The 16,082-nt window shown below is 41.0% G+C and overlaps 1 protein-coding gene across 3 annotated transcripts; it reads right to left on the reverse strand.

Moving 5' to 3' along the window:
* Positions 1–73: 73 nt before the first annotated feature.
* On the reverse strand, positions 74–14,164 carry LOC129732081 (UDP-glycosyltransferase UGT5-like). Of its 3 annotated transcripts, XM_055692583.1 has the most exons (7): positions 14,109–14,164; positions 13,971–14,049; positions 13,581–13,919; positions 1,687–1,933; positions 1,403–1,630; positions 1,119–1,334; positions 74–1,031 (listed from the first exon to the last, which is right to left on the reverse strand). In XM_055692583.1, the coding sequence occupies exons 4-7, from the start codon at positions 1,883–1,885 to the stop codon at positions 94–96; spliced, it is 1,581 nt and encodes a 526-aa protein (XP_055548558.1). In that variant the 5' UTR covers positions 1,886–1,933; positions 13,581–13,919; positions 13,971–14,049; positions 14,109–14,164; the 3' UTR covers positions 74–93. The 3 variants fall into 3 exon arrangements, with proteins under 3 accessions (XP_055548558.1, XP_055548557.1, XP_055548555.1); XM_055692582.1 differs by lacking the exons at positions 13,581–13,919; positions 13,971–14,049; positions 14,109–14,164 and adding an exon at positions 2,541–2,725; XM_055692580.1 differs by lacking the exons at positions 13,581–13,919; positions 13,971–14,049; positions 14,109–14,164 and adding an exon at positions 2,052–2,297.
* Between the last annotated feature and the right edge of the window lie 1,918 nt (positions 14,165–16,082).

Raw genomic sequence — 16,082 nt, forward strand, 5'->3', positions numbered from 1 at the left:
TGTTCGAAATCATGATGAAAGCTTCAGTGCACGGTGATATTAATCCACAATAATTTGCATTTCGCATGCAGTGTTTTATTTTACGAGTAAACTTTATTTTTGAATACAAGCTTCCTTATATTTCATATGACTTCGGGTTCTAGACGACAGGACATATTTTTTGGGTTCCTTTGATTTTTGTATAGCTGACACCCTGAAAAGTGCCGACAGGATTTTATAGCTAACAAAAAGTATTAGAACTATTGTAAACGTAAAAAATGCTATCACGTCTAGCATATGGTACTGGATCCAGTTAAGATCCACAGACACTGACTTCAAATGTTTGGCTCCTTTGTGTCGTATCACGTATTCAATCCAGTGCATGGCTTCTTCCATTGGTGGCACCAGATTGTCGCGAAATAGTTCAGATGCTTTTTTCGCCAGTTTTTTATAGGAAGGATCAGTCAGTAACTCATTGATTCTCGACCCCAACGTGATTACATTAACATCTGCAAAGTTCAATGACAGAGCATATCCGGAGCGCTCCGCTTTTAGTGTATTCTGGTGCTGATCGCCGAAGAATGGAATGAGCAGCATCGGAACTCCACGGTAGATGGCCTCCTGGGTACCAAACATTCCACCGTGAGTAATGAAGAGAACCACATTTGGGTGGGCTAAGATATCACTTTGAGGTAACCAATTTCTCACCATGACATTTTTCGGAACATTGGTCATTGTTTCATCTTCGAACTTCCACAGCACTTTATGCTTGATATTCCGAAAGACCTCAAAAAATGCCTTCAGTTTATCTTTTGGCATATCGGTGCTCTTGACGTAAGACCCAAGGCTAAAAAATATTGCACCCTCGGTAGCACTGTTTAGAAATCGTTGAATGTCTTTCGGTAATGCCTTCACCTGTTTAATGTGAGCTCCGGCCACATTCACCAATCCCGTTATCGAAGGTCTAGGTGGTGTTGTAGAGATATGACTATTTATCAGCATTACCGAGATAGACCTTTCCAGCTCCTCCACCGATGGAAACGATTCAGGGCCTGCAGAAGTACAAACAACGCAATTTTATAACATTTGTACCTACTATTGTTTCGGGAGCATCTTATTCTATAGAATTCAGAACTCACCTTCAATTGTAGAAAAGTATTTCTTCGCCAATTTGTCCTGTCGAGGTAAATAGTAGTATTTCCTTATCAGAGCATCAGTTGCTGATATCAGAAAATTGTAGCAGCGCTGGCTGAAGCTCATATCATCCATGTACGTCAATATTGGATGCGGAACAAAGGACCACGGGGTCAGCAGCCCCATTGCGCGATCCATAAAATCCGAATAGCCCAATGTTCCTACAAAAAGTAAACCGTCATTAGTTGTTGGCAAAATCGGTCCGTTCACAGGCAGCCTAGCAACAAACCTATCGTTACTATCGGTGCCCGGTACTTATGGGCGAACATCAAGAAAGCCTCCTGATAAAACTGTTCCGATATAACCAGATCGAAGCTGCTATCGTCCTGCTCAATAAAATGTTGAACGTTAGGGTCTCGCAGTGCGTATTTTGTTGTGGAAATCCCCACGTGCCAGTATAAAAACAAATTGGACAGATCACCGCTGTACTTTGCCTCGAATATATCCGATACGGGAACTACAAGCATAAATTGTTATCGAATGTTGTTTCACGTCTTGTCAAAGGATACTCACAGTAGTATGGCATATCGAAAGGAGGATCTATCACTACTTCGGTATAGTTGGGATGTGGCTCGGTCGCAGCAAAGTTGGTAATCGCTGTGACTTGGTGGCCTCGATCCAGTAGCTCTACGACAAAGTGATGCAGCCAAAACCAATGACTCGACGCCGGAAAGGGAACGAGTACAAGTATTTTCGAGCAATTCGCCACCATACCGAAGACGGTTAGTGTTATCAGTATATATTTCAAGAATGTGGAATGCTGTGGTAGAAAGTAAAAAAAATGGATTGACTATTAAAAAAGATAAACTAAGTTGTAAAGGCAGTTAAATGCTCTGTTTGTTAAAACTTTTAGAGTGCTCTACGCGAAGAAAACCCACTTTAATGTTACAGATTTTGATATACATTGGGACTAGTATTAAAATTCGGCACTTGTCAATTACTCTATAATTTTCATTCTATCACGACAGTTGTACAGCAGCCAGAGAGCAACTTTTTGATCTGTTGTAGAATGCTCCGATGCACGGCTTCACGATACGAAGTGTTAACTCACAAAAAAAAAACACAGTGCACAGGCAAGTATTCGTTCGAACGTAAACAAAATTTCTAAATTTAAGTGAGAACATTTAACCCATCCTAAATTTAGGACCGTGCGGAATGAAACTTGGCACTGACACTAGCTTGACCCATTTCCGTCATATCCACTAGATAGAATGTCCATCTCACTGTCAATGTCATAAGAATGTGCGAAGCGACTAGCAAAAACACGTTTTCTCGTAATGGAAGAAATAATTAACATCTCAACTATTCCCGAAGAATTCACTTTATAAATATATTATATTTGTCGTGTAGTTCTCATAGGTACCAACCATTTTCTTGTTCTTGATAACACATTCGAAATCAATTATTCCGACGAATCAATGATTGTTGTTTTTCCTCCGAATGATGTTATATAACGATATCGAGTTTCAACGGATTGCTTCAGCAGCGCCAAGTCTTTTTTTACCCGTTTGATCCGTACACTTCAGTGTCTCGCGCTGTACTGGTAAAACTGTGAGATACACTAAGCACAAGGCGGTTCGAAGTGTTTTTGGTTCGTTCCGCAGCGGACAACAGCGAGCGTTTTTCGCGTACAATAACTCATTTCAGGAATACCGGCCGGCCGGCTGGCAGACACCGAACCAGAGTACGGTTTGCGTCCACTCAACAGCCGTGCGTTTCCATCAGAACTTATTCAACCGTTGTACAGCACTGGCACATTTTATGACGCTCAAAGTAAGTACATAAAGTAAACTTGCTTTTGGAAAACAACACCGTTAGCTCGTAAACATAGATCTTCGAAGCAATGTAAAGGGTTGACAAGGTTTTTGGAACATCGAGAAATCAGAAATTGAATTTGAAATTTGAAATCTATTCGTTTTTTTAGGAATCCCAAACGTTTTCTGGACACATTTGTTCTATTTTCTAACTATCTTTTCTCAATGATAGTGCTTAACTGTTAGTACCGGTTTCTTATTATTGTAAAAATCAGCAGATAAATGCATATTTTATAAAATATTATATTTACACTGGGGTCTGTTTTTGCACGAGTTTCTTTTATGCGGTTTTTTTATACGTGGCTTTATTACGCGAATTTTTACATTAACGCGGATTATTTTTACGCATTTTTTTTAATAACGCGGATTATTTTTTATGCAATTTGGAAGATTATTTTTACGCGGAATTAAATAAAATTAGTGTAAGTAAATCTAATAAAGTAAAAAATCAATCGTATGGTTCATGACAATAAGATTTTCTGTTTTATCACTCTACATAATGCATAATTTTGATATATTTGCTGTTCTTTTGTAATAATAGGCTATTTCCGTTCCGAAAAAGGAACTAAAATACATTAATAATTGTAAGACGATACGAATCAGGGTCGTTGCGATAAACTTCCGATTAAGGAACAAAAGCTTTAAAATATGGCAAAATCATTATAAAAAAGTTATTATCTTGGTTTTCAATGAATTTTCATTTTTAAGCACCATAAACTCATTTTGTGTGTTTTGTTACCATTTTCATATCATTTTTCAAGTTTATATACGTGCTATTATTTTTATTCGGATCTTTTTATTGAATGGAGTTTTATTCTACGCGATTTTTTCAAATTACTCGTTTTTTTTTGTACGCAGATTTTTCAACGCGGTACACCCAACCGCGTAAAAAAGGCCCCAGTGTATAAGATTTATATTTCATAACCAAGAAGTAGGAGTGTTCATTTTATGGAGGGACTTGAAATTTGTCCACTCCTTACATGCCCGATCGGCTCAGATACCCATAATTTGAAACCCTTGTGACTTTAGCAATTTCTATCCAATTTCGATAGTTTTAGCACCAGAAGATTTAGCAACTTAGCTGAAAGTTGTTAGCAGTGTCTTGTAAGATTTTTCCCATTTTCGAAGATCCGGTTTTCAGAGATAAAATCCGATTTCATCCCGCTAATTTTTTTCTCTCTATGTAATATGTAATTTTTTCTATCTTTGTAATAGAGTGCCAGTCGAGCACGGAGAAAAACTCAGCGATACTTTGGAGGTCGGTAAACTATTCCGAAGACATCCTCCAAATAATGCCGAATCGACACATGAAGTACGTTTTCCGATTTTCTCTGTGATGCTCTGTTGCTAATACGTTCTCAATGTGTTTACCCGACTACTAGCGCGGGTTAGTATCGCGAACAAACAGCAACAGAAAAATAACCTCGGAAAATCGTACAATTTCAGTGTTGGTACGATTTGCTCTATCAATTCTCAAGCTGTGCAGATATTGGGTTGGAGAAAAAGAAATGTCGCATTTCTGATCAAAATTTGACGCTTTATTTAAAATACTTAGAATTATCCGATTTATGTCAAATATGCGCTGTTTTGTTCGCAAACTTGTTGCCATTTAGAAGGCAACTTCATTATTCACTCTTTATAAAATCCCCCCTCATTATTTGCAAAAAAACTCAGACAGTCAGTTTTCGCAAGCCACTTTTGAGGCCAACTTAGTATCACCAAGAGCGTTTTGCATGGACCGGAAGAGATGGTAATCACTCGGTGCCAGGTCCGGACTATACGGTGGATGCGATAGGACATCCCATCCGACTTCCATAGCTTCTGGCGGGTCATCAAAGATGTGTGAGGCCGAGCGTTGTCCTGGTGAAAAACAACACCATTCCTATTGACCAATCTGGCCACTTATGGTCAATCGCCTGCTTCAAACTATCGAGCTGTTCATAATAGAGAACCGAATTGAGGGTCTGGCCATAGTTGAGCAGCTAATAGTGGATGATTCCTTTCCAATCCCACCAAGCACACAGCAAAACCTTCCAATCCGGGGGCTTGGCGATGGTTTGGGCCGATTCACTGCACTTCGACCACGATTTTTTTCGCTTGAGGTTGTCGTACGTGATCCACTTTTCATCACCAGTCACCATCCGCTTCAAAAATGGGTCGAGCTCGTTCCGATTCAGCAGTGCATCGCAGGCGTTGATTCGGACTAAGAGGTTTTCTGCGCCAACTCGCGTGGCACCCAAACATCCAGCTTTTTTTGGAATCCAATCTTCTGCAAATGGTTCCAAAAAATTTCATGGTCTATACCCAGTTCCTGGCCGGTCGAGCGAATGCTCACATGCCGGTCTACTTGGATATTTTCCACGATTTTATCGGTTTATATGACGATTTTGACCTCTCAGGTAGTAAAAATGTAAAACATGACGAATTTCTTGCTTGGTGGACTCTATCTTTGGCGCGCTATAACTTGAGACTGAAACGTACGATCACAACACTGTCGAAACGTCACTTGTAGCATAGATTGTCTAAATAGCCGTATAGTATGACCCGGCACGATGAGTATAACATAAGATATGTTTAAGTGTTGCCATCTATTGACAAAATACGGCATTCCTTTTTCCCATACCAATATTTGTGTTTTGTTTGTATGGACCTCCCTCTTCCAGAGAAGAAAGGGGTTTACACACATCGAACATACGATAATTAGCTTGTTAGACCAGAATCTCACTTCGTGACGCATTAGATAGTTGCGGGGCGAGTGATATATGATATTTGAAAATTCAATTTAATGTTACAAGTGGGGATCTAAAATATTGTTTTCTTGACGTTACATAATCAATGGAAAAAAAACAATATCGCACGCTTAAGCCCTGGGGCTAATAGCGGTCTCGATCAACTAGATTAGTTGAAAGAATTCGTTATCGATATTGTTTTTGGCACATTTTGCATGTGTAGGATAAGTACAACGATACATCGTGCCCCAGTGCTGAGTCAAGAAAATTTCCAGCGCGAAAAGATCCTCGACTCGATCGGGAATCGAACCCGATATCACAATCGTGTGGGAGAGCTAGCCGACCGACATCGCTAACCACAGAACCACGGGGACCACACATAATCAATGGATGCTGCCTGAATATGTTGATAAGCATAATCGAGGATTATGGAATTCCTCAAAAGACGATTATTACTCATGCTGATAAGACGTTTTAAAATTGACGATGTTTACTCTTAGTGTTACACGGTGTCAAAATTTCGATTATTATCGAGTTTTCATGTACCCAGAGCCGTAGGTACTCCGTTTTGCGTGGGGGGCAGAGAATTTTTTTTTTAATTAAACGTTTTTTTTGGAGGGAAAGCCGTTTAAAACCATTATGTGCTCGACAAAAAAGTACCTTTACGCGTCCAACGGAGTACCCGGGTACTCACAAATTAAAATTCTTATAAGTTTTGCAGTTTTCCCCCTATGTCGATAGTTTTTGCCCCAAAAGATTCAGAAGGTCATCTATATATTTTCAAATAAGCGTTAGTGGTGTCCCTTAAGAATTTTCTTATTTCCGAAAATCTGGTTTAATCTGGTTAATCTGGCCGGGTATAAAAAAGCAAAGCCTTGGTGCTACATTCCGATTCGGAATATGACCTTCTGTTTATTTATACACAGACTTCGCAGCGGACTGTTTAGGGTACAGGACAATTGCGGGGCTAGCGCTACGATCCTACTGACACTAACAGTCTCTCCCGAGCCGAGACTCGAACCTACGACAACTGGCTTGTTAGGCCAGCATCGTACCTCGAGACCATCTGGGAGAGGTTTGCCGGGTATATATTTCGAAAAAAAAAAACAAGCTGCGAATGTGCGTATCGTTGAAAAAAAGCAGGGATGAAAACTTTATAATTTCTGCCTTACAGTGACGAACCCGCTATTCGACCAATTCAATATTCATTAAATAAATGATCAAACCAGCAAGAGAAGCAATGTAAGGACGAGTGATGGAATACAACGATTCAATGACACTAAACAAAAACTAAAAACAGAAGAGAGTTCTAAAAAGTTATAATCTGAAACAATAAATGCATTGAAGAAATTACAGCGTTAGAAACCCATCTTTGAGGGTCGCCTTATTCGAAATCGATGATACTGAGAGATTCTATTCGCGAAGAAAGAATGGAGCGATTCAACCGTTAGCCCAAGTTCTAAATTTGACGATTCGCATTGTTTGATCAATGTTTATGTCCGGTTTTATTTTGGACCGAACTGTAAAATAGTTGTCCGGGCTAGGTAACGGACTGGGTTATGCTTCCGAGGTGTGAAAAAGTCCGGCCAAAATAAATTGAACTGAACATAAACATGAATCACAAGAAGCACACTGCAGGAAGTTTAGATACTGTCTGAATATTGAATATTTGAAAAAACTAGTCTTGTGTGTCATTTTTTGCCCACGATTTGTTCAATCCAAGAAATCAAAAAGTGGACAGTGAAAACTTATGGAAAAATTGGTCAAGTTTTGCAGCAAAACTTGTTTTGCATTGTTCTTATATAATCAAACATATAAAACTGTGATTGGTTCTCTCGTTAATGACCATTTAAAAAAACTGACATTTTCACTCCCAGACGCTGGTCCGGACATCCGAAACGGAAGTATGCGGATCGTCAGTTTCAACTTCGCCGCGAATCAAGCGGGCTCACCAAAAGATTGAGTAATTTAACCTTTTTGTCATATGAGTTCAACCGTTTTGATTGTTCGGATTTAAACATGGTTCTTTTGAGATTTAATGAACTACTACCGGGGACTATTCAATAATGCTTATTGGTCATACTACAGATTTTTCATTTGTTTTTTTTTACCTAGTATCAATCAAATATATGAGAAAATTGCGTGGTGGGGCAATGAAAACGCGTGGGGGGGCTAAGCCCCCCCTAGCCCCCCGGTAGTTACGGGGCTGCATGTACCTCTGATTTTTTTTCGCAAAAATGTTGCTAACTGGATAAGAATCAAGGATCGGGAAGTTAAAAAATATTTCATCGGCGATTTTGTGAAAAACTTGGATTTCCCTCTAACTTCACTAATGTCAGTCATATTAACATAGTCAGCAACCAGTGCAATTGAGGGTAGTGCAGTGTAATTTAATTTCAAAAATTTAACAATTAAGTCAGTAATTTTACCACAGACAAACAGACGTACCACTCCATACAAAATTCTAAAAAAATGTGGTTCCGATTATTTTGTGCGACACGTACTGGACATATTCCGCAAATAATAAACTTTCAGCCATTCTGCTGTTTCTGGCAGCACGGCACGCGACTGTCTACAGAGTTCAAAGGTAAAAGGGCTGATGTGCACCACCGCTGCGGCGGGAATATTCCGCGTAATTGCAACTCATTTGAATTGACCGTTATTTTGATCCATGAATATAAATTTCAAGGTACCTCTGTTTGTCTGTGATTTAACCATAGGAAATCACAGCAAGCAATGCATTTGACGATAAAGCAAAGTCACTTTATTTCGAAAATTTTACGAATAAACCATGAACCAGACCACGAGAAATTAAGAAATTATGTTTGCGCCTTGTGCTTCAAAAAAAACTAAATCTACGAAGAGAATAGGCGAGCAGTGGAAGAAAATGCTCTTCTCTCACTTTCTGCCTATGTATAACGAAAATGATAAAAAGTATCCTAGAGTTTTGTGCGGAAGTTGTTATATGGGGGTGTACTGAAAGTCCAAGGTTAAGTGGAATGTGATCTAATTATTGTCAAATTACTTATTGCTGACGCACCTTCTCGAACAAGGTCTGAAGCATAGAGATATGCACGTCCACGACTCCCATAAAGATACTTAAATATAAATAACTTTGAATTTTTCAAAGGAAAATTGTTTTTTAATGAATTTATTTACCTAATCCGACAAAGATTGAACATTCATTGCTTATTCGGCAGCCGAACAGATAAGTCACGTTTTCCGTCTGCTCTGAAGTTAACCGCATTAATTTCCCGCTTTTTTTAGCGTTCGCGAGTGCAGTATAGTGCTGTGGTGGTACTACGCATGTATATGCATCGAGGCTGCATATTCAAGATAAGTGACAAAACGATCTCATTTTTCTTCATTCATTTTCTTTGCCATATCTGTATATATCTATATATATATAGTATATAGATATATACAGATATGGCAAAGAATATTTTTTTTTGTTTTTTTTTGTTTTTGCATTCCCTTTTCTTTCCGCATTACCTTTTTTTAAATGTATAGATACACTCATTTTTAAGCATTCTATAATATATAAGAATTTTTAACTACTGACAGAGCACCATGGCGGTGGGTGGAATCCCTGTTCCCCCGGACCTCTCATCCAGCTCAGCGGATGAAGAATCCGGAATGGATTCTTCAGACATCCCAAAAAATGATGTCGACGGTTTCTTCGACGTAATAAAAAAACGTAAAAGACCGCGCAAAACTACTTCGCCTGTTCAGCCCACTGCTGACGGGTTAACAGTTCGGGTTAAGAAGTATAAAGAAGATCAACCGGGACTTCGTTGGGTGGTTTATTTCAGACCCAAAAACAAACCACTGAAGGTCGTGCAGATTTGTAGAACTCTGCGTACGAATTACACCAGTTTGATCAAGGTCTACAAGGTCAAAGCTGACAAATTGATGGCAACATTTTCTGATCTTAAACAAGCAAATGTGGTTTTTTTTTTATTCTCGCTTATTTTCCGTCGGTCTAGTTCCGCCACTGTTGTGGCCAATCACCGACGCCCAGGGAGGCGACTCCACACCCAGGACCCTAACTCACGACCCGTTTATTAACGGACCGGCGACAACGGCTTTACTTCCTCATGCGATGGAAGGCGTGATCCCAGAGATTTTTCGCCTCAGAAAATCTCCCGGTGTCGGCTAGGATTGAATCTAGACCAGTTTGGGTTGGTTGTGAGTGGATCACGCCACCTCACAACCATCGACACCTACGTCGGCGGTGGGATTCGAACCCAGGCGTCGAGCGTGGTTGGCGGAGACGTTACCAACCACACTAGGCCCCCGCGCAAATGCGGTTGTTGAAGATCAAAATTTCACGATCGAGTACCGGGTCTACATCCCGGCTCGAGCAATCGAGATCGAGGGTGTAATAACCGAGCCCGATCTTACGGGGGAAGATTTATTGAAAGGCTTTGGGTGTTTTAAGAACCCAAATCTCCCAAAAATTAAGGTTCTGGAATGCAGAAGAATGTATTCGAAAGACAATATGGGCAACTACTCCCCGAATGACTCGTTTCGAGTTACATTCGAAGGAAAAGTGCTCCCTGATTTCTTCGAGCTGTACAAGCTCAGACTACCGGTACGACTGTTCATCCCAAAAGTCATGTCGTGTACGAATTGTCTGCAGTTAGGCCACACGAAAACTTACTGCAGCAATAAAACTAAATGCTGCAAGTGTGGGGAACCTATGGGGAATAATCACGCTTGTAGCGAACAGGAAGCAAAGTGCCCTCTATGGCCTCTGTGGCGACCCACACAAAATTGAAGCGTGTGCAAAATATAAGCTACGCTCTGACGCACTGAAAAAATCCACCAAACAACGCAGTAAGCAGTCCTTTGCACAGATGCTGAAAACTGCGTTGCAGCAGGAGGAAAATCGTTACTCAAGTCTGGAGGGCGATGATTCAAATGATGACGAAGAGGATTGTCAACCTCTTACGTCAACCGGAGCTGTACGAAAACGGCCAAGTGCATCCTCTCCTATACTCCCTAGAAAGGAGCAGAAGAAGACGCATAATGATACCCCACGTGGTCCCGCTCTTAAGCAAAATGCTAAAGCGTCACCACCAGGTTTTAAAGTTGATTACGACAAAGAGTTTCCTAAACTCCCAGGGAAACGAGCTGCTCCCACAGCTAAATTGTCATCGGAATCAGAAATACCGTCTTCTGATGGACGTATTTCATTCAAAATGATCATTGAATGGATATTTACCACCTTTGGTTTATCAGATGCTCTTAAAAGTATGATTTCGGCTTGGCTTCCAACAATTTGCATGTTGGGTAAGCAGCTAAGCACCAAATGGCCCCTCCTCGCGTTCGTTTCCTTCGATGTCTAAATCAGACAACAGGAGTGACGAATCGTCAAAAAGGATCATTCAATGGAACTGTCGAAGCTTGATCCCCAAATTAGATAAATTTAAACTCCTACTTCACGATAGCAAATGCGATATTTTCGCGCTATCTGAAACATGGCTATCAACTGATACGACACTAGCCGTTCCAGACTTCAACATCATACGTTTAGACCGAGGAAACTCTTATGGCGGAGTGCTCCTTGGTATCAAAAAATGCTACACATTCTTCCGAATTCCTCTCCCAATAATTGATGGTATAGAAATTGTTGCTTGCCATATAACAATTGCTGGTGATAGCCTCACTGTCGCATCAGTTTACATTCCGCCTGGAGCTACTATTAACCGGTTGCAACTGACACAAATAACAGAACTGCTTCCGACCTCACGCCTTATCCTGGGAGATTTCAACTCTCACGGTACGGCGTGGGGGCTCCCAGGGATGGCAACCGGGCTGTTCTTATTGAAAGTTTATTGGATGACTTCGATATGACCCTACTGAACAAACCTGGATTAGCTACGAGAATAGCAAGGCCTTGAGTACGAGAGAGCACATTAGACTTGTCGATGTGTTCCTCCTCAATAGTTTTGGACTGTGAATGGGAAATTATTCAAGATCCCAACGGTAGTGACCACTTGCCAATAAGTATTTCGATTATGAGCAGGCTCCACCCTGCTACTACAATCGAAGTAGAGTATGATCTCACTCGGAATATTGATTGGGAAAAATTCTCGAACATAATATCCCAGAGTCTCGAAACAACCGATGAGATTTCTCCATCCGACGAATACAGCTTCCTTGCACAATTAGTTTTAGATAGCGCGTTGCAATCTCAGACGAGGCCGGCCCTGAGAACAAGTTGAAAATTCGTCCTAACAAACAATGGTGGGACAAAGAATGCACTGAGATGAAAAAAACTCTAAAAGCTGCCTACCTAGCATTAAGGAGAAATCATTCCATTCAACTTTTTGATCAGTTTAGAAAGCTGGAATTAAAACAGTCTGAACTGCACAAATTGAAAAAAAGATCATACTGGCAAAATTTCATAAGCACGTTACCCAGAGATGCTTCTATGAGCTATCTCTGGAATACGGCTCGAAAAATGCGCAATAGATCCGACAGTAATGAGGCTAACGAATACTCTGAACGTTTGATCTATGATTTCGCAAAAAAGGTGTGCCCAGACGCTGTCCCATCACAACAGAAATTCAGTGACACAACGGCGATTGAAGAACCTGAATTTTCAATGATGGAATTCTCGTTTGCCCTCGCATCTTGCAAGAACAAGGCTCCAGGACCGGACAGGATCAAATTTAATTTGATGAAAAACCTGCCGGATTCAGCCAAGATACGATTTCTTAAACTGTTTAATAAACTTATCAGGAACAATACGGTCCCGAAAGCTTGGAGACTGGTTAAGATTATCGCAATCAAAAAGCCAGATAAACCTGCCGCAGATCACCGCTCGTACAGGCCGATTGCAATGCTCTCATGCATACGCAAATTGCTTGAAAAAATAATCCTGCGTAGGCTCGACAACTGGGCGGAATCAACTAACCAACTATCAGAGACAGTTCGGCTTTCGTAAGGGCAAGGGCCCTAACGATTGCTTGGCATTGCTAGCCACAGAAGCGGAAAAGGCTCTTGGCAGCAAACAACAAATGACTTCGGTTTTCTTAGACATCACAGGCGCATTTGATTCAGTTGTAGCACGCCAAAAATCGTCTAGAGACGATGGCGTATTTAACGTTTCCACACTCCGAATAGACTAAAAACCAGGGACCTCCATTCCGCACTTGATTTGACGAATGAGCGATTTAAGCGCCACCTCTAACGAGGATCGCCCACCAAGATTTAGTTGCTCGGTATGAGACCTAACCTCAGGTAGGTTCTGTTGCTATAGGATCAAAGCGGTCCGGCTGATCCCAAAGTCACCCGCACTAGACTTACTTGATCTCATTCTACTTTAACGACCATAAGCCCCTGATTCCAACCGAATCGTATATGAGCGAAGCTCCCGTTGAAAGCTTCCTACCATCATCATGGGGGTTCTCTCTCTCTCTCTGTCAGCGAACGTTATACCGTTTCAGTCACTTGGTTGCCTTTTCAAGCCAAATCCACCACAAGCGGGGTTCTAAACCTAAAGCGATACGCGTGAGCTGAGATTTTCCAGGGAGCTAATCACCAAAAACTAAACAGCGTGCTAGGGAGGGTAGTAGCGTAATATTTCAAGCAATGATTTAAATACATGTTTACAGGTTCATTTACAACTCTTATTTCGTCATTCTACTCTACAAAGTAACTTTTCTAGCTATCTAGGCGTGTCTTTCCCTAGCTATATAGTCCAGACCATTGTCTTTCGCCGAACAAAACATTATTAATATTGGCCCGCAGGCGCTTGGCTTAGCCAAATTCGATTTTAATTCTCATTGATCGGCATTCTTAAGCCGACGGTCGCATGTGCACACGGACAATAAAAAAGAGCTCTGGTACTTACAGCTTACAGGCCTGTAGCAATACTGCTGGTAGAAATACCTCTGGCTGTGCCTTACAGCGCGTGATGATCGCACGAACGATGAGCAGCAAGCAATGCGATGAGGTCTTTCTTCGATGTGAGTGTTCTCTGCTGCTGATGCTATCCTAAGCCACCTAGCAGGGTGGACCCGGTCCTGGCGAATTGGCGTGCTCTCGTTGATCGTCTGATGCGTGCGCGATGGTGACGGCGCGGCCCTCTAGCCCAGTTGACGGTTGGGCGGTAATTTGCACACCGTAAACCCAACGGTAAAATGCGGCGACGGTCGATTGGCTAAACTAAAGATAAAAAGCCGTCGAACGGCTGTTCGATTCGAATTAAGACACGCACTTCCTTACGCACAGATTACATTACCTTTTTCTTTTTATTTGGCACTAACGTAACTAGCCTAGCTTGCGAAAAAGGTTTCTATTTTGTCACTGGTTTGATATCACTGAAAAGATTTACGACGATTAGCACTCTGGAAATTTAACTATTTTCAACTATCCCTACTTCGAAAACCGCGGATAAAGGCAAGGCCACACTTCCGATACTGTATAGAGTTCACGGGCAAATGGACGAGAAAACCTCGAGTCCTCAGATATATAGTTTCCCGAAGTCTTTGGTATACCGGAAATACCTCACCCGAACGATTTTGAGAAATTAGTTACCTACAATCGTTCTGAAGAAGAATGCATCTCGCTCATACGGATTCTCTCAGATCTCGCCTTCCCGCTTTCCCAGTATTTTGAGGGCACGAAGTATAACTAATCTTCGGCCTGTGCCAATTCTTTTAGCCGGTTAAAGAGCTTTCCTCTCTGGACCTCGCGTATCACAGTGCGGAATGTCCTGTCCACATGGTGGCCTATCTTTCGGGCGCAGTCTTGCTTTACTTACGTCTAGTAATTTTATAGCTGTTTAAGTATTTTACATCATCATCTCTCTCCCAATATTTGAATTATTTTGATACAAAATTGTATGTACAAATAGTTGAGTTTAACAATTTATTTCAATATTATATTTGTACAATCAAACTAGTATCTACTATTCAATATAACGTACGTTAAGCCTACCTGTTACACAGTTTCAATCGAAATTCTTTCCGAGAAACTGCATCAAAGAGGATTCTCCCCTATATTGACAAACTTTTTGATCAACCTGCTGTCTGAAAAGCATTTACTTTTCAACCACGGTTCTTCAACAATAACACGAACAAGCTACATGGGTCTCCCCCAAGGCTCTTGTCTGAGTCCGCTGTTGTACAACTTCTACATCAGTGACATCGACACATGCTTGACGGACGGCTGCACGATGCGCCAGTTAGCTGACGACTGCGTAGTTTCAGTCACAACGTCTCTGGCCGCAGACACGAAGAACAGCCTGCAAAACACACTCGACAATCTGACCGTTTGGGCCAGTTGTATTGGAATCGAGTTCTCGCTTGAAAAAAGGAGATGGTAGTCTTTTCAAAAAAGCGACCACCACCTCGTTTTGAGCTAGTTCTGTCCGGAAGACCCATCACTCAGTCACCTAACTTCAAATATCTCGGAGTATGGTATGACTCTAAGTGCACGTGGGAAAAACATATCAATTACCTGAAACAAAGATGCCAACCAAGGATCAATTTCCTTCGAATGGTAACAGGAACATCATGGGGAGCTCATCCAGAGGATTTGATACGACTCTACCGAACCACGGTTCTGCCCGTTTTAGAATATGGCAGCATATGCTTCAGAGGTGTCGCAGCTTCACACATACTGAAGCTAGAGAGGATACAATACCGTTGTTTGCGTATCGCTCTAGGCTGCATGCAGTCGACACATACCATGTCCCTAGAGGTCATAGCTGGAATACTACCACTCAAAGAGAGGCTGTTTGAGTTGGGTTTTCGTTTCCTCATTAGATCGGAAATAGCAAATCCAATGCTTATTGCGAACTATGAGAAATGTTTGGAAGTTGTCCAGAAACCCTGTATTTCAGTATACCAGCGATTCATATCTATGGAGATAAACCCGTCTTCTGTTGCTCCATACCGTGAGATTTCACCATCGCTCAACAATTCTTCCGTTGTGTTCGATTTGACGATGGAACAAGAAATCCATGGAATCCCTGAACACCTCAAACCAACAGTTGTGCCAGCAATATTTTCGGCAAAATTCGGTCATCTCCCAGAAGGGAATTCTTTCTTCACGGACGGATCCGTAATGGAAGGGCTTTCCGGATATATACGGATATATATATCCGGATATATATATATATATATATATATATATATATATATATATATATATATATATATATATATATATATATATATATATATATATATATATATATATATATATATATATATATATATATACGTAGCTGAATTAGCTGCCATACATAATTCGCTACATATTATCGAGCTCAAACCACCAGACAATTATTTCATCTTTTCGGACAGCCTCAGTTCTACCGAAGCTCTCCGATCGATTAAACCGGTCA

The sequence above is a fragment of the Wyeomyia smithii genome, chromosome 3, assembly GCF_029784165.1.
Source record: "Wyeomyia smithii strain HCP4-BCI-WySm-NY-G18 chromosome 3, ASM2978416v1, whole genome shotgun sequence".
In the NCBI taxonomy this organism is placed as follows: domain Eukaryota; kingdom Metazoa; phylum Arthropoda; class Insecta; order Diptera; family Culicidae; genus Wyeomyia; species Wyeomyia smithii.